This window comes from Paroedura picta, chromosome 14, assembly GCF_049243985.1.
Source record: "Paroedura picta isolate Pp20150507F chromosome 14, Ppicta_v3.0, whole genome shotgun sequence".
Classification (NCBI taxonomy): domain Eukaryota; kingdom Metazoa; phylum Chordata; class Lepidosauria; order Squamata; family Gekkonidae; genus Paroedura; species Paroedura picta.
The window spans coordinates 31173948-31196170 of record NC_135382.1 but is presented as its reverse complement, the minus strand read 5'-3'; the positions used below and the strand labels follow the sequence as shown (position 1 = coordinate 31196170).

The 22223-nt window shown below is 43.3% G+C and overlaps 3 protein-coding genes across 8 annotated transcripts in view; 2 read left to right on the top strand and 1 right to left on the bottom strand.

The window, feature by feature from the left end:
* ANKRD27 (ankyrin repeat domain 27) overlaps positions 1 to 5276 on the bottom strand; it is a 59082-nt gene extending 53806 nt beyond the window's left edge. Inside the window, exons 1-2 of one of the 2 annotated variants that reach the window (XM_077310584.1) lie at positions 5156 to 5276; positions 3514 to 3612 (exon numbers count right to left, since the gene is read on the bottom strand). The gene's annotated coding sequence lies outside the window, so the exon portion shown is untranslated. Of the gene's footprint in view, positions 1 to 3513; positions 3613 to 5155 lie in introns of those variants that run through there. The other variant, XM_077310588.1, reaches the window with a different exon arrangement.
* Positions 5058 to 9920, top strand: NUDT19 (nudix hydrolase 19). The gene is made up of 3 exons (XM_077310591.1): positions 5058 to 5892; positions 7850 to 8057; positions 8958 to 9920. The coding sequence occupies exons 1-3, from the start codon at positions 5128 to 5130 to the stop codon at positions 9191 to 9193; spliced, it is 1209 nt and encodes a 402-aa protein (XP_077166706.1). The 5' UTR covers positions 5058 to 5127; the 3' UTR covers positions 9194 to 9920.
* A 1188-nt stretch (positions 9921 to 11108) lies between these two features.
* TDRD12 (tudor domain containing 12) overlaps positions 11109 to 22223 on the top strand; it is a 29206-nt gene continuing 18091 nt past the window's right edge. For 2 of the 5 annotated variants that reach the window (XR_013226534.1, XM_077310140.1), the window contains exons 1-13: positions 11109 to 11385; positions 12799 to 12898; positions 14002 to 14084; positions 14210 to 14371; positions 14449 to 14585; positions 14984 to 15103; positions 15797 to 15852; positions 16304 to 16389; positions 16970 to 17165; positions 19244 to 19461; positions 20134 to 20207; positions 21141 to 21212; positions 22020 to 22080. Coding sequence is in view for 4 of the 5 variants with exons in the window: in XM_077310140.1 (XP_077166255.1) it covers positions 14061 to 14084; positions 14210 to 14371; positions 14449 to 14585; positions 14984 to 15103; positions 15797 to 15852; positions 16304 to 16389; positions 16970 to 17165; positions 19244 to 19461; positions 20134 to 20207; positions 21141 to 21212; positions 22020 to 22080 (1206 nt within the window). In the remaining variant the exon portion in view is untranslated. Of the gene's footprint in view, positions 11394 to 11434; positions 11521 to 12798; positions 12899 to 14001; positions 14085 to 14209; positions 14372 to 14448; positions 14586 to 14983; positions 15104 to 15796; positions 15853 to 16303; positions 16390 to 16969; positions 17166 to 19243; positions 19462 to 20133; positions 20208 to 21140; positions 21213 to 22019; positions 22081 to 22223 lie in introns of those variants that run through there. The other 3 variants (XM_077310141.1, XM_077310142.1, XM_077310143.1) reach the window with 3 other exon arrangements.

Below are 22223 nucleotides of genomic sequence, written 5' to 3'. Positions count from 1 at the left end.
TTCATTATATAAAAGTCATTCAGGAAGACCATTGGATTATAGCTCTCTAAATGCTTTCTCTCAATACGATTATGTTAGTCTTTTAATGCAGGCTGAGGGCTGGTTGGAATAGTAACACAGCACTACGCATGTGCGGACAGAGCCAGCGGTAAGCACACAGTACAACTGGGATTACTGAAGAATGGACGGCTTTATAAATCTTGTGTACATTGGTGCATCAGGCAAGCAACAAAATAATAAGAAATAAAACTCGAACTCGCAGTGCAGAATACGATGACAAACTTCTTGTTGAAGTTCTATCACGTGTATTTTCACATTGCAAGGGGGGGGCGGGAAATCCCACGTATGGGTGCTACTCAAGACTTTAGAGTTAATGAAGGTTTAGGTTTTTTCTCTGCTGAAGTCATCAAGGCTGGGAACGTTTTTAAGAACATGCTGGGACAGAAGAGTATCAGATCCAAGCAATAAGAACTGTATGAGTCTGACTATTCAGAACCGCTGTATGAGCTTTAGGGGTGAGATTCATGATTCTCTAATGTTTAGTGCACAAAGGCAGCCCCTACTTACTTAGGAGTAAGTTCTACGTGACACAGAGGACCTTCCACTGCTTTGCTCTGGAAGGCTTGGGAAGTAAGCTCCTCTCAAGTCAGTAGGATTTATTTCTGAGTGAAAATGTTTAAGACAATGATGGAAGTTAATATGTCTGTCTTCAAAAATGATCCTTGGGGAATGTCACATTGATTAATATTGAATTTAGTGCAAGGACTTAGAACTACAATTTGACAAGCCAATTTTAAACATGCTGGATTAGATTACCAATCAAACTGGCTTTCACATGGGTGTGTTTAGGAATATGACCTAAGAGTAAAAAGGACATCTGCTATAAACAAACACACAGGTACAGGATACTGTTTTCTACCGCGCTACACATGGACACTTGCATGAAGAGTATTAAGCGCTCTGAGTTCTCATAGCTGCTGTTCACAGAAAGGTTTAATACCGAAAGATGGTTATGGAAAGAAAAAAGTTCTGACAAGTAAACCACAACACTAATAACAGAAGAAGAGTTGGTCTTTATCCCCTGCTTTTCACTATCTGAAGGAGTCTGAAAGTGGCTCACAATTTTCTTCCCTTCCCCACAACAGACGCCCTATGAGGTGAGGATAAGAGAGCTCTGACAGAACTGCTCTGTGAGAACACCTTTAACAGAACTGTGACTAGCCCAGGGTCATCCAGCTGGCTGCACGTGAAGGAAGAGTAGGGAATCCAACCTGGCTTTCCAGATTAGAGACTATCAACCACTACACCAAGCTGGCTAGATTGCATTGTTATCCCAAAAATTACACAGTTAACCCACTGGCTTAAGAACCATATGAATTATTTAAAAGTGACAGAAGGTTTCAGTTTGAGGTTCTAAATTTAAAACAGATAAGGGAATATGGTGACGGAATAAATAAGGTTGATAGTGTGGCACATAAGCATTATAATAGTAAGCCATGACTTCTTTGAGTAGACGCATTATTAATATTATATACTTTGGTATTTCATATGTGTCTACATTATTATTTCCACTTCCTCATGCTTTCCTATGGTGTGGATCTCCATGGCAACAAATGACCAAATGTTATTGGCTATTGGTGCTAGCCTCCCAAAGGAAAAAAGAAATCAAGAGCGATAAGATTAAAAAAAATCTCAGAAAACTTATTCACAGGAACAGGCTCTTCCTTTCAATCCTCCCTTCCATTCATTCTGTTCTAAAGCCTCTTCCCATTCATGCCAGTTCTTTCACTGGATACAGGGAGATTCCATAGATTTAAAGAAGTACGACAAGGGGCCAGAATTTCAAGAGCACTTTAATCAAATTCAAGCATATCTTGCAATGTTTATGTCTACACATTCGAAGGAGACAAACAATGCGTTCTTCTCCAAACATCAAGATTACAAACACTATTCATGCTAAACAATGTATATACTCCATTTATTCATTCCAGGGCATTATGCATTATGCACACTAATATCGGAGTGAAACTCACCGCATTCAAAGAACATTCCTATGAAAATGTGCACATAAGTGCTAGAACACTGTAGTCCTAAACAGTTATTTATGTTGCGATTTATATCCCGCTGTTCTCAGCAAACTGGCTCAAGGCAGGTCACATAAAAAACCCCAATAAAATATACAACATTAACCCATTAACACACCCATTAAAAAAACCTGTATACCCTAAAGAAAGAATTAGTCTTCCTTCATCAATACTTTAAACAGCCAAATGAGCTATCATTGAGCAAACAATATACAGCTTGTGCCAAATGCTTCAGAGATGGCAACAAGATCTGCAATTTTCTCTGCTGTCAGGACTCCATATGTCACTGCCTGACAATTTTATAAGTTAATTTTGTTGTTCAGCTTCTGCTTGCAGACAGAAATGGAGTCGGAAGGGTGCAAATCCACAAGAATGGCCGTTTTACTGAAAAGTTTAAAACAAGCTGTCATCATCGACACCTGTCCCCAGAAGTGTTTTGAGACAAGGATATGTCTATATCACATCAATCTGCATCTCTCTTTAACTAGCAAAATCAACATCCACTACATTTTAACTGTGGGAAGAGCATATTTATGCATGGCTTTTCAGGGTGTTAAAGGAGAGCCTGTTATAATCTATTTATTCATTTTACAACTCAACTGCAAAAGAGTTCTCAGTACAAATAACACAAAAGCGCAGAGTGAAGGCTGGATAACTTTTAATCCATATAATTCTCACCAGGAGACACATAAAAAGGGAGCTATATTGAATGGTGGACATTCAAGATTAGAGACTGTATGTGTGCATAAGAATGTTTATATCTTATGTATTTATACAGAGCTATGAAAGTACATAATGGACTCCAATGAAAAGCTGAGAAACAGAAGGTAAAGATGTATTTTGAAGTTTAGCACAGAAATTTCAATGGGCTTCAATATACTTCTTCAGGGGAATTTTGTAACAGTGTCATACAGTCTACATCTTTTTATTCTTTAGAAACAAATAAAGTGTCTTCTTCCTAAGAACATAAAAAGAGTCCTGCTGAATCAGACCAGTGGTCCATCTAACCCAGTATCCTGCTTCATCCAATGCTAACCAGTTAGCCCTCAGGGCCACAGAGGGAAAAGTGAATTCCACAATTTGTTTGTCGAGTAAAGAAGCTATTGCCTTTCAACTGTCCTCAATCGATTGCCCATTAAGTTCATTGTATGACCCCTTGGCTCAAGTAGTACAGGAAGGGGGGAAAGTTGTCTACAGCAGTTTTCTCTACCCCATGTATAATTTTATAAATCTCTATCACATTCTTTTTTATAAACTAAAAAAGTCTCAGACTTTTTAACCTTTCCTCAAGGAAAGATGCTCCTACCCCCTATATTCATACACCTTTAATTGGATTATTTATATTGACCTCTGTTAAGGAAACGGAAACTACTTACAGTGGTTGCTAAATATTCACTGGCCCTTTTTGAAAGAGAAGAGAAATACTTACTATAAATATACTGTTTGCTCCAGTCTGGGAATATAACAATTGGGAAGCTCACCAGTCAAAAGATAAATCCCTAATTTTGAAGGGAGAAAGGATTCTGTCCTGCAAATGAAGAAAAAAATATCTTATCTCAAAAGTTAAAATCCCTGCATCTAATCCCAAGCATCTAAGCTTGCTGATAAACATTTCAAAGCTGCAATATATGCCAAAGAATTTTCTGCATGAAAGTTCTAATATTTACAATCAGTGCAATCTAATGCAATATATTCAGAAACAAGTTCTACTAAGTTTCACAGGATTTTCCCCTAGTTAAGTATGCTGAGAACTGCAGCCAAAATGCAATGGAAAATACTAGGGTAACTTATGATTGACAGCTGCCATTTCTTGCCATATAAAATAGCAATATTTTGCATCTAACAGAAAAAAAAATAGTCAACAGATGTCCAGTTATGTGTGCCAGTTATGTTATGACAGTGTTTTGTCCCAGTTTTTTTTAATATAATGAACCTGCTCGCTGACCTGTGCCAAGCTAGCACCAAATGAACTTTCAGCATAGCTATATCTGTTAGGTCCCTAAGTGCAGTTTGCAAAAGCTTCCAAATAAATTAACATGTGCTGTAAATGGTTCCAAAAACCTGTATTAATTTAAACTAGATACAATCTGCCTGGTTCCAATTCATCACTCTAATAAAGAGAATTTCTCCCTTTTGGCCTCACTATTGACAAAAAGCTCTGTTCAAACAGGAAAAACAAACCAGAGTTTTTTCATAATGACCAAAAGACTCTTTGTGTTTGGGCATGAGTCCTCTTTCCTTGCACTGTGCGTAGAGCCAAGATTGGAGACTCCCTTCTTTGGGATGCTTTCAGACCAGCTTGCCATGTCATCCAAATGTGGATACCTGAACAAGGTGGGGTTCACAATTCTTTCCCAGTTGCCAGATTCTAAACAATGATTTCCACAATACACACGATTGTCTGGAAGAGTGACCACCACATGCATTGGGCATACTGACTTTTGTTACATGACCAGAAACCTGCGTTACAAATTCTGCGATTAAATCAGGGGTAGCCCACCTGTGGTCCTCCAGGTGTTCATGGCCTACAATTCCCATCAGCCCCCGCCAGCAAACGCTGGCGGGGGCTCATGGGAATTGTAGTCCATGAACACCTGGAGGACCACAGGTGGACTTCACACGGTTGTTGTGGCCAGCAGCATTCCGAATGTTTGCAGAAGCTCGTGGGAAACTGCATCTAGCAGTTTTGACTCCAAACTAAAGAGAATGCCAGGGGCATCCATAGTCCCCAACTAGGGCTGCGAGGGGCTTTAACAGCACAGCCAGCGGCCCCCGGGGGATGGGGCCCAATAATCCCCAAAGTGGGGCCCCGTCCTGCCCGTGTCAAGCTAACGCGCTTCCAATGCACGTGAGAAGCCGCCGTCCCGGCAAACCCAGCTGCAAGGCCCAATTTCCCCTCACAGCCGGCCGGGTTGTGGCGGCCTCACGTCGCTGTGCGGAGGGGAGGCCCTTTCTCCGCCTTCCCCTCATAGGCCGCCGCCGCCCCGCCCGCTTGCCTCACAACCCGAGGCCGCCGCCGCCGCTGGCGGAGGAGGAGAAGGCCATGCGCCGCGCCTCGCCCTCTCCCTCACCTTGGCCCCGGCAGGAGGTCGTCGTCGTCGACGGCGGCGGTGGCGGGATGGGCTCGCGGCTGCGGCCTTGGCGTGAGGCCGCCACGGTGCTCCTGACGGCCGGCGGCGGTGGAAGCGGCGGCGGCGGGTCCCGCCTCGCGGCCTTCGACTACGCGGTGCTGCTGCTGCGGCGGAGCCCCCGCAGCGCCTTCATGCCCAGCGCCCACGTCTTCCCGGGCGGCGTGGCCGACGCGGCGGACTTCTCGCCCGCCTGGCTGCAGCTCCTGCCGCCTCCGCCGCGCTGCGGGCTGGGCGCCGTGAAGGCGGGAGGGCCGCGGCCGCCGCTGTTCGCCGCCGAGCGGCCGGAGCTGGGCTCTGCGCTGCCGGGCGACGTGGCCTTCCGCATCTGCGCCATCCGGGAGACCTTCGAGGAGGCCGGCGTGCTCCTGCTGGTGCCCGCCGAGGCCGGCGGACCCGAGGCGGAGGGCGGCCTGGCCGGCTTGCTCCCCGCCGAGCGGCTCCCGCCGGCCCCGGAGCTGGCCGAGTGGCGGCGGCGGGTGCAGCGGCAGCCGGCCTGCTTCTTGCAGCTCTGCCGGCACCTGCGCTGCGTGCCCAACATCTGGGCGCTGCACGAGTGGGGCAACTGGCTGACGCCCGTGGGCCGCGGCAGGCGCTACGACACCGCCTTCTACCTCTGCTGCCTCGGCCAGGGCCCGCCGGCCGCCTCCCACGACCAGATGGAGGTCACCGCCTGCCAGGTGAGAGCTGGGGGTCCCGTCCCCCCCCCCCGCATTGCAGATCCCCGCTGAGGTCCCTGGCCTTCCCAAATCTGCAGGAGTTTCCCGACCTGGAGTTGGCAAGCCTACCCCGCATCTTCACCTGGCGGCCAGGGGGACTTGGCGACCCAAAGGTGCCTTCTTCCCTCTCACCCCCCCCAAAATACTTCACCCCCCCCCCCCATACACACACACTTGCACCTTGTCTTATTAAGGAAAAGTGTGGCAGCACTTGACTACTGATGAATACAGTCTAGTCCAGCACAAAACTTTCAGGAAGTGAGTCTCTGGCCCTCAAGTTTATGTGGGAATAAATGTTGGTACATATTAAGACCCCCCACCCCACTCCTGTCTTATTGTGATGCTTCATGCTTAACTGGACTGCCCACATCCTAGATGACCAAGGGAGAAGAACCTTCAAAGGGGTTCAGACGGTAATGTATGCTGAAACTACAAATCCGGAAGCTCCTTTGGGGCACACCCCTCTGTTGAGCCCATGACCTGGAGCCCTAAACTTCCACCCCAAAGCACAGCACTATTATAAGCAGGAGTATAGTGGCACCTTAAAGACATCAGGTTTTATGCCTGTCCAAACCTTAATGGGATTAGAGGCCACTGCCATGATCATTTATGCTGGAATAAAGCCTAGCTAGTCTTCAAGGTGGCACTAGATTCCTATCTGTTTTCACAACAGACTAACGTGCCTGTTCCTGTGGTAGGCTGAACTAAGTGTCTGTCTTCCTCTTGGCCGTTAATATCTGAAATTTTGCAATTAGGAGCCTAGGGTTGTGTCACAATGGTGTTGTTTTTAATTTTCTTTCAGCAGAGCCCTTGTACCTTTATTTGTATGCATGATTGGATAAGGTTGATTGTGAACAGCTGTTCTGGCTGAAGTTCAGTCTGTCCTGCAGCAGTTAAAGGCACTGGAATAGTGTCAGGTTTGTTTGTTTTAATTAGACCACCTTATATAAACTGTATATTTCACCTATCATGGGGGGGGATGCCTAGATCCTACGATTCTTGACCCCTTTTTAAAGAGTAGAGGAGTAGCCATGTTCTTTGGCACCTGAGTGGCAAACAGACTTCATAGTCTGCTGAAGCCACAAGAAACCTGTTAGTCACAAGACTAACCTTGTTTTACTGTCACAGACTAACCTTATATCACTATCGCTACCTTCTAGGAATTCCAGACAGCTACTGTTCGCTTGGCTGTGCTGGTCTTCAGCAGGAAGGTGTGTTTGCTTGAAACTGCTTTTTCACTACAACAGCTCCACCACCTGTCCAAATCCAAGACTATCCACAAAGGATGGGTTTACAAAGGACTGCAATGGTACAGTCCTCATGGAGGACCTGATAGCGATTGAAACGTCCAGACATTGCTTTGTCCAGGTTGGCAGCCAAGGCACAACTATTCTCCATTTGGTCTTCTAGCTCAGTATTGTCTGCTCTGACTATAAGACGGTCATCCATGGATCTCAGACCTGAATAGGAAATTCCAGTGCATCAGCGATCTGTCTAAATATAGTCCCTATGCTCTGCTTATGTGATCACTATTTTTTTTTATGTATTGCTACTTCTTTTGTTATCATGGCCTTCCTCTGGTGTGCTGAGGACAGGGCATTATTTTGTCCTTCATTTTATCTAAGCAATAAGCTGAAAGAGAATGACGGGCCTGGGGTCAGATCATGTTAGTTTCCTAAGAACCATTGCAGCTGTAAACACAGACCTTCCCGTTACATGTCTGAGTTCATTTCTGTCTTTTATTGTTACTGCCCTATTGGCTAATAATAGAATATTCAAACTGTTCCTTTGATGGAGAAGTTATAGATATTGTTCCTCTTTCGTGTAAACTGCCCCAAGCCTTTGCAGAGGGCAGAATATATAAATATATAATTAAGAAATAAATATAACAATTGAAATGTTTGTTCTTTCTTTCCAGTGGACAAAGCCCCCTGAAGTTATTGAACTTGTTAAGTCTCAAGACATCTGGATACCACCTCCTCAGTTTTATGAATTATGCAGACTCTGCAACTTCCCGTCACTTCACGATCTGCATAGATTTGGCTTTGAACGAGCTGCAGAGGGATGTGAACGTTGGATGCCTGTTCTGTTGGTTGCATCAGATGGCCACATGCAAATACTACCAGGTAGAGGAAAATGGGGTTTGGGTCAGCCACTGATGTAGCGTTTGCAGTCTTTGGGAGGAACAGTCACTGTCAAGTTCCATTGCATGTTCTTAGAATATGATTTGCCGCTGTTTTTCATGGTTCCTAGTGAAGAGTATATACTTCAGATTGCATATACTTCAGATTGTAGATATTTGGCTTATGAAGAATTGTCTATCAAAAACTTGCTAAGACAAAACATTTACATAATTCTGAAAACAATAGGGGCTTTTAATTAGTAGTGTTAAAATTAAATTTTGGCCTCAGTGTAAGGATTTCTATGAACTTGAGTATTTACATTTTCTTTTTTTTTCTTTTTCTTTCTTTTTGCCATGGGGTGGGACACAAGATATTCCCAACAGTTACCTGGTTGAAGGCGGTTGACTAGAACTATAATTTTAAATTATGTGATCTTCACATCATAGGTCAGTTTCGGTTTAATTTCTGTGAAAGAATACTTGCACAATTTTATGGTTGGGGGTCACCACAACGTGAGGAACTGTATTAAAGGGTTGCGGCATTAGGAAGATTGAGAACCACTGAACTAGGATTAAGTTTTGTTTACATAGTTCTGTTGGTTCTATTAATGACAATCACAAGCTAAACAAGGGCACTTAGAAGGTTGCCCCTGATTTATTCCATCTAAAATGCTGTGTTGTAAGTCCTGACAGAGATAGGATGATGTCCAGTGTACTGAAGTCCTGGAATCTAGAATTCTTCCTCTCTTTATGTAGGGAAAATATGTCAGGAAAGCATTCTGACAGATACTGCCTTAAACCCAGTTTTGATTAACAAGCTAACAGCGAATTAGCTGAAAAGTGCTAGATGTACTTAATATGAATTAGTATGTATAATTTAAAAGTAATACCTTATATTTTATAGGTGATGAACTATATCCTGAAGACCCAGATTTTACAGGCGAAAGAAAACCAGCGTTGACGACAAATAAAAAGATTGAAGATGTTTTGAAAGAGGCCACTAGGCTTCATCGGATCGTGATACGAGACCTTAATAATGTTGCAGTTCACATTAATGTACCAGCCAAGTATAAACATATCAATCCGCTGCCACTGAACTCTAAAACAGGAAACACTTCAGATTGCGGTAGCAAATTATAGCATTCTTTTTTGCCTTCTGCCATCTCCAAAAAGGTTTACATTTTCTTTATTTTAAACTGGCACGTACAAGAGATATCGAACAGGCTTTCCCAGGGGGGTTCAGATCTTGCCAGAGAACATATGTTTGGGGAGAAGCAATAATTAAAACGTGCTGGTGCCAATTTATATACCTCAGGTATGATATCAGTGATATAAAGCATCAGTCTGAGTAATCACTTCTCTACGAATTTCGTTACAAACGTGCCAATCCTGCAGTACAGACATCTGGCTACTAAGTACTTGACCTTAATCTACGCGTTCCTGAATTTGGAGCACTGACGAGCTCGTCGTACAGGACTGAACCATGGCCAGCGTTGGCCACTTGTCAATTACTGGTTGAGCTGAAGTCCTTTATTAGTGTAGATCAGCATCTTGGAACATTAGTCTCATTAGACTGTTTCTACAGATTGCCTCCAAATAACCAAATTGCCTTCAAATAACCGTTGTTAGGATTGTACATGCATGCTACAGTCTTTTAAGTATAACTGATTTTATTAATTCTACCCAGTTCAGAAGTTGTATTTCTGGAAGATAATTTAATGGGTATGCCAAGACAGTATTGCTGTCAACACTTCATTGGATAAATTCAGTGTTATGGTGGGGCTTTCAGCTTGGAATGTCAACCATGCTTAGAGGTGACTTGTTTTGCTAATATTTATTTGTCTTAAAAATAAATATTTTCAGCAACCTTGTTTGGTTTCATTGGTGCTAGAAATATTCTACAATTTTGCCGCTCTTCAGATCAAGGGTGCTTTTCAACTTATTTATTTAGATACATTATTTATTTTTTTAGATATATGCCCCACCTCAGCCCAATAGGGATCTTAAGCAGCTTACATCCTTCTCCTCTTCTGCATTTTATCCTAACAAAAGCCCTATAAGGCAGATTAGGCTGAGTGTGTGACTGGTCCAAGGCGACCCAGCAATCTTCCCTAGCAGAGCAGGATCGGAACCTGAGTCTCCAGATTCTAGTCTGATACTCTAACCCAGGGATTCCCAACCAGGGGTCTGTGGACCCCCAGGGGTCCATGGGAGCTTTGGAAGGGGTCCACAGCATTTCCCCTCATGTCGTAATGGACTCAGCCACAAGCTAGTGAACTGGCTGTTTCCATTGATTCCCCTCCACAGCATGAGTTTTCTAATGGTTTCAGTGCCTGGGAGGGTGTGGAGATGGCATGCCTACTTTCGCCTTAAACCACCAGTCTTCAAGATTGCCTTTTAACACAGGTGGTGATATAACTTCTAGCGACATGCAGCTTATGGGGGCATGGCACGTTGGCGTAGCCTTTTAAGGGAACACAATAGACTGCTTTAACGTAAAACAATGACCAAAAATGCACTATTTCTTGGGAGAGAGATATCAAGAGAGTGAATTCGTAAATTAGCAGTATCCCTCTTTATATTTATTTCTGTATTTATATACCACCCTCCCCTGAGGCTCAGGGCAGTTTACATAGAGCGTAGAAAACTACATGGAATTTAAAAGTTTTCATAACAGCAATAAGAATATTAACAATAACTATAACAGGGGCTAACGGACTATAACAATGCAAACAGGTCCAGAGCAGAACGCATGAGTGGATCCGTACTCTTATGATTTTTGTTCCATCGTCTGCGGAAGAGAAAGCTCACACCTCAAAGGTGGTCTCAAAGGTGCCTTTGGAGTCACGTTTTGTTCTGCGCCTTCAGACCAACACGGCGACCCACCTGGATCTCCCAGGTTACCTGAAGCAGCGAAGTCTAAGCCCGACAAGAGTTTAAATTGGGGCAAACCGTCAGTCTCTAAATCTGCCCCAGAACCGCCGTTCAACCCCACGCCCTTCCCCGTCCCTATTAGTCCGCCCAAACGTCACGCATGCGCGGTAAAAGCCCTCTTGCCCCTGGAACGAAGCAGGTGTGCTTCACATAGAGCTAGAAGCATCGCGCTCCCTTACGGAGGCGTCGGGTTTAAAAACAAACACACACTAGCTGCGCAGGCGCAGAACCTCAGGAGGGAAAAGAAAACTACTTTCGTTTTACACCGGAAGTGTCGAGTCGTTCTAGGGAGTTCCCCCCCTTCCTTTTCTCCATGAGGACTTGCATTTTCGCGCTGGAATGGCACTGAGCATGCGCGAGCGAAACCGGCGTTGGTAGCGTGCGCCGCGCGAGGAGAGGTGAGAAGGTGCGGCAGGAGCGGGAGAAACAACCGTTAGGGAGGAACCATTGTTCGGGAGGGGGGGGGAGCGTGCCTCGGCCCCTACATGTGTGTGTCGATGTGTGTCCGACATGTGTGTGTATAATATATTCCTGTATGTATGTGTGTACTCGTATATGTGTGTGTATAATATATTCCTATATATGTATGTGTGTGTATATATATATGTGTGCGTGTGTATTTTTAATATATTGCTCTGTGTGTGTGTAGGTTCAAGTGGGAAGCCATATTGGTCACAAAATGTAACTCCAAAATGTGACATGCATATTATACACACACACACACACACAAAACCAAATGTGATTCCAATAGAACCTTTAAGACCAGCAATGTTTTACTCAAGTTGTGAGTTTTCTAGTGCATGCGCACTTCCTCAGATAATGGATCAGAAATCATAAGAGTACAGATACAAGGAGAGGGTGAATTAGTAAATTAGCAGTATCTCTCCTTGTATCTGTACTCTTAGGATTTTTGATCCATTGTCTGAGGAAGTGTGCATGCACTGGAAAGCTCACAACTTGTGTAAAACCTTGTTGTTATGTGTCTATAATATATATAATGTATTCTTATATGTGTATATTTGTGTATGTATATCTACACACATGCATACATAAATACATAGAATATACACAGGTATATATATTCCCGCTCCTCCGCATTATAGTAAAGTTCAGTGGTACCGAACATTTGTTTCACCATGAGCATTCCTGTGGCAGCTCCCTTAGAAAGGGAGCCCATGTTGAAATCAGCGTTGGTAGGCTTTAAAAATGCCGTTTTGGGTTGCCACCTTCTAGGAAGGACCTGAAGATCTCACGGAATTACAGCTGATCTCTAGACTACAGAGATGAGATCTACTGGAGAAAATGGCAGCTTTGGAGGGCAGATTCTGCTGCATTATATGTAGCAGTGATTCCTACCCTTCTTAAGCCCTGTCTTTCCCAGGCTCCATCTCCAAACTGCAGGACTTTCCCCAGCCTGGAGTTGGCAACCCTACAGACTTTATTTTGCTATGGTACCTGACTGCAGCTACCCCTCTGCAATTACTAGTCAATCAATCCACCAAGGATTTTAGGCCCAAGATAAATTTAAATCCCAATTATTAACCTATGATGATGACATTGCCTCAAACCAAATCAGACCATTGGCCTATGTGGATCAGTATTGTCTTCTCTGCCTGACAGCAGCTAACTCCAGGGTCTTCAGCAAAGAAAGGACTTTCCCCTCGCATCTGCTACCTAGAGTTGACGGCTCTGGTTTGGGAAATTCTTGAAGATTTGTGGGCACTCTCTGGGGAGGGCAGAGTTGGGGGGGGGGAGCTCAGCAGGGATGAGATCCTTTGGAGTCAACCATCTGAAACTGTTGTTTCTTGCAGGATAACTGATGTCTGGAGATCAGTTGTAATTCTGGGACAACACCAGGCCCTATATGGAGGTTGGCATCCCTCCCTGAAGTCTGTTGCCTGGAAATTTATGGTATTTATTTATTAACAAACTGTATAGTCCATCTTGCTTCCCACACAGGGGCCACCAAGGCAGCTAAATATACCTTATAAAAATCACATTTTTAAACTATTAAAATCAAACCCCCTCAACACTCATTATTAAAACAAATTAGAAACACAATTAAAATACATACAAAGACATAAAAAGAGCAATTAAAATGTCGGTCAGGAAGAAGGGATCATGGAGGGAATGTCAAACGAAAATTTTAAAGTATTAACCCCATGGTAGAAGATGTCAAGAGAAGGGGACAGACAAATCTCCCTGAGGAAAGAGTGCCAAAGCTTTGGTGTCATGACTAAGAAGGCCCTCTTCCAGGCTGCTAGCCACCTAACATCAGAAAGCAAGGCCACCTGAACCACAACCTCCAAAGATTACTGTTATGGTCAGGCAGGTTCATAAAGGAGTAGGCAGTCCTTCAGGTATGTTGGTCCCAGACCATACAGGGCTTTGAAGATCAAAACCAACACCTTGAATTGTGCTTGGAAGCAAATTGGGAGCTGGTGAGATGGGCCAAGATTGTACCAACCGAAGTTTCTGAACACTTTCAAGGGCAGCATGCATTGCAGTAATCTAACCCAGATGTAACCAGGTTGTTCACCAAGGTAGCCAGAACTTTTCTGCCCAGGAAAGACCAGTTAAAGCTGGCAAAGGGCACTCCTGGCCTCAGCTGCCAACTACTTATCCAGCAGTAGGTCTGGCTCCAAGAGCACCCACAGCCTATAGACCTGTTCCATCAAGGAGAATGCAGTTCCATCCAGAACAAGTGACACCTTAAATTCTGGGTCAGATCTTCTGCCCAATATTAGAACTTCTACCTTGTAGGGATTAATGTTCAGTTTATTAGCTGTATCTAGTCTGGAACACTCTCCAGGGACCAGCAGATTAGGGAAAAGTCAGCAGAATGTGCAGAATGTGCACGCCTTGAATATAAAAAGCCCTGGATTGTAACCTGGTTGTTTAAGCTTAACTATAATACTTTAGGGACTTTTAAGATCTTATGAAAGCAGTGTACATACTTGTTGTTTTTTTGCCTTTTACAAACTTTACATGCTTGTTCTTTTTTGACTTTTAAGAGAGATGTGAATCTCAGGATTTTCTTCAGCATTGCTGAAAAGGATATCAGAGAAAGAAAATGATTGACATCTTTGTACTGAAGGTATGATCTGTTTTTTGATGTTCGTGTCTGATAAGAAGACACTCTCTCAGCATGAAATAAGTTTCCTGTTAATAAGCACTGCAATGTTTTGATATGATTTCCACTATGATTTGCTGATTAATTAGATTGAAAATCCAGACTGCTTTTGGGTTCATATAAAAGGAGGTGGAACGTTTGTAGAAAATGAAGCGGAATATAAAAAACTTCATGAAGAAATGAATCTGTTCTATAACAAATCATACAGAGGTGTGGATGAAATCAAGCCATCCGTGTTAGAAGAAGGGCAGGTAATTTCATGGTAATTTACTGCTTTTGTGCTGGCATGAATATCAGAAATATGCAACATGACATGTTTCTTTTTCAGGTTTGCGTTGTTTATTGCCAGGAACTAAAATCCTGGTGCAGAGCCCTAGTTAAGTCAATCGTTTCATGTACAGATTATTACCTTGTTCAGTGCTTCCTTGTCGACCACGCGAAGAGTATTCCTGTGAAAACAGACAGGTACGTCATGGCTTTGTTTAAATTCTGAGGATAGTGACTCTCTACAGTATGCATATTGTGGCCCAAGACTAACAAGCCCTTTGAGGTCTAAAAGAGGAACAACAGTGTTCACCTTATTCTCTATGAGCTTTCTTAGTCACTGCAGTCTAGCTGATGGATGGATATAGATGGAGTGGAATCACCTGGATTCATATTTTAGTTGAATTTGCAGAATGATTTTGGGCAGATGTGGGCCCCATTTGAAGACAGAGGAATAACAGGATCTACATTGCACAGCTGTTCAGAGAGCAAATGAGCAATAATTTGTGTGTAATTCTTTGTCTCTGTTTTTTGTATGGAATACTCAGTTTTCGGCAAGACTTAATAATACTATGTCCTACAATCTGTCTGTTTTCAAGGATTTGTATTGCCTTAGAATCATTTATGAGACTGCCTTACAGGGCAAAGAAGTTTAGGCTGTACTGTATCAAACCAGTAAGCCTGCGTTTCGACTACTGTAACGACAATGCAGAGATTGCGTAAGTATGAGTTGTGAGGTACGATGTGATGTTTTTTGCAGCATTATGGTTTCTGTCATCTAGGGCTTCCAGACAGCAATTTGAATAATGCGCACAATAGCTGTAAGGTAGGTCCTTTCTGCTTAACAGGTCTCAGTCTACAGGAAGAAAAAAACCCAAAGAGGATTCTTGTGGGACTTTAAAGACCAAATAACATTGCAGCATAATATTTCATGGGTTAGAGCTGGCATGACTATCCAACAGAACTCAATAGTATCAAATTATCTCTCTTTCTGTCCTTCAGAATGCCACTGTTTGTTTTTTTAATGTAAGCATGGTTTATATAGATAAATTTTCCTTTTTAGTTCAGAGCCTATTATGCACAAGTACAGAAAGGCAGCCAGTTTTCAACCAACTTCTTTTCCCCCAAATAACTTCACAGAGATTGTGGATATAATTGTGGGGTTATTTGGGGGGGGTGAAGGTTGCCTCAAACTTTTTGTTGTTTTTACAGAGTAAGATTTTTCTGTTCTTCGCTATGATCATAGTTGGCCCTGTTACATGTGGTTTGCTATCTACACAATGGTTAACCTTTCAGAAGTTACTAATTATATTCAGTTAAATATGCCGAGTGAAAGGGCACTATATAAATATTGAATCTGTTCTTCTAAGTTATTAAAATATACAGCAAAATAATTATGTGCTTCATTGTAGTCCTGCTAACCGGTGGGATGTAGCGGCTATCCAATACTTTCAGAATCTCCTGCATGGTAAGAAAAGAGTTTGCAACTATTGCTGGTCCAAAAGTAGTAGAATGTAAAAAGTAAAACTAATAATGCAGTCCACATGATGTCTTATTTTTAAACAAGTAACATATAACAGTGTATGGGCTTTCGAGTTCTCCAGAATTCTTACAAAAATTAAAAATGTATAAAAAGAGTTTGGATGCCACTCAGCGTACCTGCATTATACGTTAGATGCAAAATGGATTCAAACAGTGCTGCTTTCAAGTTATACCTGGTGCTTCTTCAGGCAAAAGGCAATAAATCACTTACACTTTATAGGAAGAACAAAGTCTAGCAAATACCTTACAACAAAATACATTTGTTTTTAACTTATTCACTGATGTCTTGCCTGCCAAAATGGGAAACAACCACTCAAATGTGAGGAAGGGGCGGAAAAAAAAATTAATTCTGCACTTGTGTTTTCATGGTTTTTTAGCAACCACCAAAGTTGAGGCCAAGTTATGTGCTGTTGAAGATGAGAGTTTTGATGTTTATCTTTATGTCACAGTAAAGGGTCAAAAGGTAAGCCAGGTTGTCCTTGGAGCGTTCAGACAATAGATGTGCATGCTAGGTGAGTGGCAGCACATGTCCATGTCTTAGCTAGTAACAATATTTTGCCATCCTGCTACTAGTGTCATGGAGATTTTGTTTGTTGTTCATCTTTATTCTCAATCCAAATCACAGGTTATGGTCACTGTATGCCATCCCCTAAGATTGAGAAGATAAGTTGTGCAGATTCTTGTCTGTATAAAGCCTCAGTCTGGAGTATTTTGGAGTCACATAAGGACCAACTAAAAATGCCACAAAGAAGCCACTTCGCTGTCACTTGGCAGCCACTCTGTGCAGCAGCCATAACATTTACTGTGCCTTCCCAAAGTAACGTGCTTGCTTAGCCTGGAGTGTTTACACACTGTTGTTAGTTGAGGTTTCTAAATGCATGAGACAGGTCAGATTAAATGCTTCTTCTCGCTAACACATTAGGTTTGAATAACCATTGTGCTATGTTAGTAAATTGTGAGCCTGCAGTAGTAGTAATACATGTTTTGATTTCTTTTCTTTTTACATGAAATCATCCCATGCAAGCAATCTGTTTTCTTTGTAGGTATGCGTGAACGATGATCTGGTTGCAAAAAACTTTGCCTACTACGAGACAAAAAAAGGTGAAATGCCACATATTGCAGAAAAAAAAAAGATGCAGCCGTCTTTAAGTCCCAGATCTCATTTGGAGAAGGTCAACCCTGCGTTTGTTCTATGGCCAACATTGTTACAAGCCAAGGAATGCAACAGTTTGAATACCTGTGAGTATAGTGAGAGGTAGGGAGTAGTGGGGCCACTAGGTAATTCTTACTTGATAGCTGCTATCCTTCTTGCAACTCCTCGCCAGGGCAAACTCAGAGAGAGTCTGTGGTTCAGTGGTAGAGTGTATGTTTTGCATACAGAAGATCCTTCCCAGGTTCATTCTTCAGCTAAAAGGGTCAGGGAGGAGATGATGTTAAAGGCCTCAACCTGAGACTAGAGGTATGCATTGGCTAAATTGAGCCCCCCCCCCCAAAAAAAAACCAACAAAAAAGCTAGCTTAAGGTATTTTTCAAATGTTACTTAAGCCAATTACAGATTCTCTGTTCAGTATAGTTGAGCCCAAACAAAAGCTGCATTTTTGCGGGGGGGGGGGGCATTTATTCAGGGATATTCAGCTATACCAATCAGCGGGGGGGGGCAGGAGCTGAGAAGCCTTGGCTCTTGCCGGCCCAACTGATCCTGCCAGGTCTGTGTGCGGCAGTGAGACACCTCCCTGCCTCACATAGAACCTGGAGACGGCTTCTGCTGCAGCACAGTTTAAACCAGCTGCAGCAAGCCCTCCCAGCCAGGTCAACTTGCAGCCAGGAGGTCTTGCCCTGCTGCATGCAGAGTTGTCTTGTGGCATGGTTTAAACCATGCCACAGGAGGCAAGCCAGCCCCATGGGCAGGGTGGCTTTTTCTTTAATAAGTTTTTTTTTTCTTCTCACATCTACTGGACTCCCCAAAATTCAGGATTTCTAAAAAAAATCCTGGATCCAAAAACCATACTCGTATTCAGACCTGAGATTTTTCAGAAATATCAAAAACATTTCAGTCCAATAAATCCAAACTGGGAAAAAAGGCTCCCCCCCCATACCTTTACCTGAGATCCTGAAGAACTGCTTAGAAGACAGTACTGAATTCGATGAATGAAGGGTCTGATTCAGCTTAAAGCTGCTTCATGTATTCCTGTGACCTGGCTACTTAATTTACAGGGAGGGTTTACAGTGACCTGTTGCCCTGAAGAGGCAGAGCAAAATTAATCCCCCACACTCTTGCCAGTGCTAGACTCTGAACCAGTCTCTTCCTGTTGCACTGCCATTAAAATAATGAGAGAGCTGAGAGGCATAATTGGTGCTCTTCCACCAACAACTGCTTTGTCCTCTCTCTACCTACCTTTTAGCACAGGTGCAATTTATGGCTGCAGACAACTGAAAATGAAAAGGGGAACCTGGTTCATGATGTTTGCAAAAGTTTCCTGCCCAGCTGAGGGATTTTATATCCACTGACGGCTACTAAACAAGTGGCTGTTTACCAGCCTGTTTCAGTTGCGTGGCCAGTCAAAATACAACCAGCTACACTGCTGGAACTGACTGAAGAACCGGGTTGATTTTTGCTATAACCCTGACATCTTCCTTCATTTTGGAATGAATGTAAAGCAATATTTGTCCAGTAAGGATAACCTGGTTTTACAAAGCTTATAAAAAAAGATAAAGGTATCCCCTGTGCAAGCACCGAGTCATGGCTGACCCTTGGGGTGACGCCGTCTCGTGTTTTCATGGCAGACTCAATACCGGGGTGGTTTGCCAGTGCCTTCCCCAGTCATTACCGTTTACCCCCCAGCAAGCTGGGTACTCATTTTACCGACCTCGGAAGGATGGAAGGCTGAGTCAACCTTGAGCCGGCTGCTGGGATCGAACTCCCAGCCTCATGGGCAAAGCTTCAGACTGCATGTCTGCTGCCTTACCACTCTGCGCCACAAGACGCTCACAAAGCTTATAGATGTGTGCAAATTGCCAAATGAAGTTTATCCCAGAGATGGTGCATGCTGTTTACGGTCCCTGAATGGAGCAGAGAAGACTCCCAGTAACGTAGCATCACTTTGTATTTTCACATCCTGTGCTGTAGAAAATTCGAAAAGACACAAGTTTGTACAGAATCTGAATAATTCCTGTGGAATCTACCAAACAGCTGGAACCAGCTCTGATGGATGTTTGGCACACCTATCAGCGTCTTCTGTTGATTGTTTCTAAGTCCTGAGTGGTTGTAGTTTTTGTGAAATGAAAACGAAGCGAGTTATTTGTCCACTTCTTTTTAGATGCTGCCGGTTCTGATGATGCTGAGAAAGTGAAACATGAGAGCCTCCAGGAAACTGCCTCCCATAACGGAGTAATGGAGTCAGCGAGTCCTGGCACTTCTGGGATTGTTTTCGACGGTAGCAGAAAGAACATCCAAACTCCAGGACAAGGCCCCGGGGAATCTCCATCAGGGGAAAGGGATTCCTTCCATCAGCAGAATTTCACCTCAGGATCCAAGGCAATTACGTTGGGAGAATCCTTATATAGTATTGTACAGCTCTCGTTGCCTGCAGGAAATGGGCTTATTTTATTTTTTCCCCTGGCTCTTGTTGAGGCCAAATGACCTTCTCTGGGACCAGGAGGCACCAACCATTTGGCACTTGCCATGTGAAGGGCTTTCTGAGGGTGTATTCAATTAGGCGGTCCCTTAGATACGCAGGGCTCTGTCCACGTAAAACCTTAAAGGTTAAAACCAAGATCTTGAACCAGATTTGGAATTCAACTGGGAGCCAGTGCAGCTGTCAGGGGACCAGCTGTTTATGGGCCCTCCAGCATGTTTAGTTGAAAACCTGTGTGGCCGCATTCCGGATCAGTTGCAATTTCTGGAGCGGGGACAAGGGAAGGCTCACATGGAAGGCTCACCTATGGCGATCTTTAAAAAAAATTAAAACAGGTGATGGGTGTATCAATCCAGTGCCATCTTGGTTTGAGTGGCTGAGAAGCAAAATAATATCAGAACTCCTGCATCGTAGAGGCTTTCAAAAGCTGTCCGAATTATTTTGTTGCTCATGTTTGAACTGTATTTTGAGTGGTTTTGGCAAGAAGCATGAAACCACCCTACCTTCCACGCTGCGAATAACAAAAAGCTTCCCCCCCCTTTTTTTTTCTTTTTTCTTTTTGCTTGCTGAAGAATGTAGTGGTGACTGTTCCCCCTTTGGAAAAAGGCATCACAGTTTCTGTGCAGGCAGACCAGAAGACTGAAAGGTACATTTTCAACTTGAACGTGTCTGGTTCAGAATTCTTTGCATGGGCGAGTGACTGAGCTGAAGAGGTAGAGCTCTTGTATGGCAGGGGTAGTCAACCTGTAGTCCTCCAGATGTTCATGGACTACAATTCCCATGAGCCTCTGCCAGCAACCGCTGACCGGGGATCATGGGAATTGTAATCCATGGACATATGGAGGACCACAGGTTGACTACCCCTGCTGCATCTGATGATGCTGAGAAAGTGAAACATGCAAAGCAGGATGAATCTGTAAAATTATTTTTGTTGACTTGTTAACAGGGCTCAAATTGTGGAGCGAAGGAAGAGGTACCCTTAATGAATAAATCTCACACCTTCCAATGTTACCTGTACTAGTACTGGCTCTCATAAGCTTGCCTCCAGTTGAGAGTACTTTACAATTGAGAGCCACTGGTTGAGTGCCTCCAATTGAGAGTGCTTCACAGATTATTCACATAAAATGCATTTCATTATAGAAAAAAGTAGGAAAGCAATTTACCTGCAGTAATAACCTGCTAGCTCTTTGCTGTAGGGAGAAATAAGGAAGTCCAGAAAGGCAATATCTCTCACTGCTGAGTCAAGTGAAAGAGCATCAACTGCTATATAGGGTGAACAGCAATGAGCCAGTTGCTCCTTTCAATGTCCAAATTTGCCTTGGCCTGGGCAATTCTCCATGCCAGTCTGGTTCCTCCCCCCATACTGTGACAAAATAATATTAAGAGGACAAGGCATCTTTTTCTGTGCAGAATCTCATCTTCTGCCTACCTTGTTACTCTCTGAGGGAATTTTTCAGGAATGTGGGAGCTTTTAAGGACCTCAGAGAGAGTGTACACACAATATTTCCAGATGTAGCTATTTTGTAATCCAAGTAGTATTATGTACAGATTTACAGCTTTTTTGTTCCCCCCCCCCTAGCGCATTGAATCCGAACATTACTCAAAAGCAGGAGACAGAGAAGTATCTCGATAAGAAAACTGTGAGTCTGAAGTAAGTTCTCCATTGAACCATGCAAGAACAAATGTCACACATAGCAATTGGGAAATGAAATCAGTACGTCGCAGTGTTCAACCTTTTCATGGGGCAGTCAGTATTCAAACAGGGTATTTCAGAAACATTTACTACCTTGCACATATTATGTCATGGAAACTGGTGGTGAAAAGTCATGAAGGACATTGGTAGTAGCTATTTCGACCATATGAAATGCAAGACATTCCAATACTGTGCATCCCACTTCATGAAAAATCTGTGCCTGGCTGGCTCATTCTCGTGGCAGTGATGCTTGGCCGGTGCTCTGAAATGCCGCATTTGGGCAGAGAGCTGCTGCAGAATGGAATAACGGCTGATGGAATAACATTTGGTGCTGGTGTTGTAGCAGATTAAGCTTGAGCTGCCAGTCATTTGCCGTCGCATCAAAACAGCACCTCTCGAATGACATCCTCACCCGGCACTGCTGTTGCCATTTGATTCCTCGCAGAAAGTACCGTTGGTGGTTTAAAAATAAAGTGATTATTGACTTCTGAGGGTGAATTCAGCCATCCTCCTAGGCACCTTCCTCTAACCTAAGGATTCTTCCTCCAGTGTAAATGGCTCTTCTTCCAGTGGAAGAGCCAAATACGTTGGAGGAAGGTTTTCAGGCCTTGCTCAGTAGAGGAGTAGGATAGGGGTAATATAGGAGAGGGCTTGTTGTTAAATGCTAAATAGCTAAAGTAGCTAAGAGGCCTCATAAGTGCTCAATAAATTAGTCTGTGTTAATGAACACTGTGTTTGAAAATGGATTTGTATTGTTTTTTTCAGGCTTCTACAGTTTTTAAACCCCGATCCATTGAAAGCTAGTGAAAGACATGGTGAGAAAGAGGTACTTCTAAAAACTAACCTTTTTTGTATTGGGTGGAGAAAAATGTGCACTCTCTTGATGGTTTAGCTGTGTATGGTCACAGAGCCAGATGAGCCTCACTTTTGAAATGCTTGTTTCGTGTGAATAGTTTTCTGTACCTCACC

Excerpts from the sequence above, each read along its gene's own strand:
- NUDT19 (XM_077310591.1), top strand. The coding sequence starts at position 5,128 with ATGCGCCGCGCCTCGCCCTCTCCCTCACCTTGGCCCCGGCAGGAGGTC. Across the intron at positions 5,893-7,849 it reads TGGAGGTCACCGCCTGCCAG|TGGACAAAGCCCCCTGAAGT; the intron begins GTGAGAGCTGGG and ends CTTTCTTTCCAG. Across the intron at positions 8,058-8,957 it reads CCACATGCAAATACTACCAG|GTGATGAACTATATCCTGAA; the intron begins GTAGAGGAAAAT and ends TATATTTTATAG.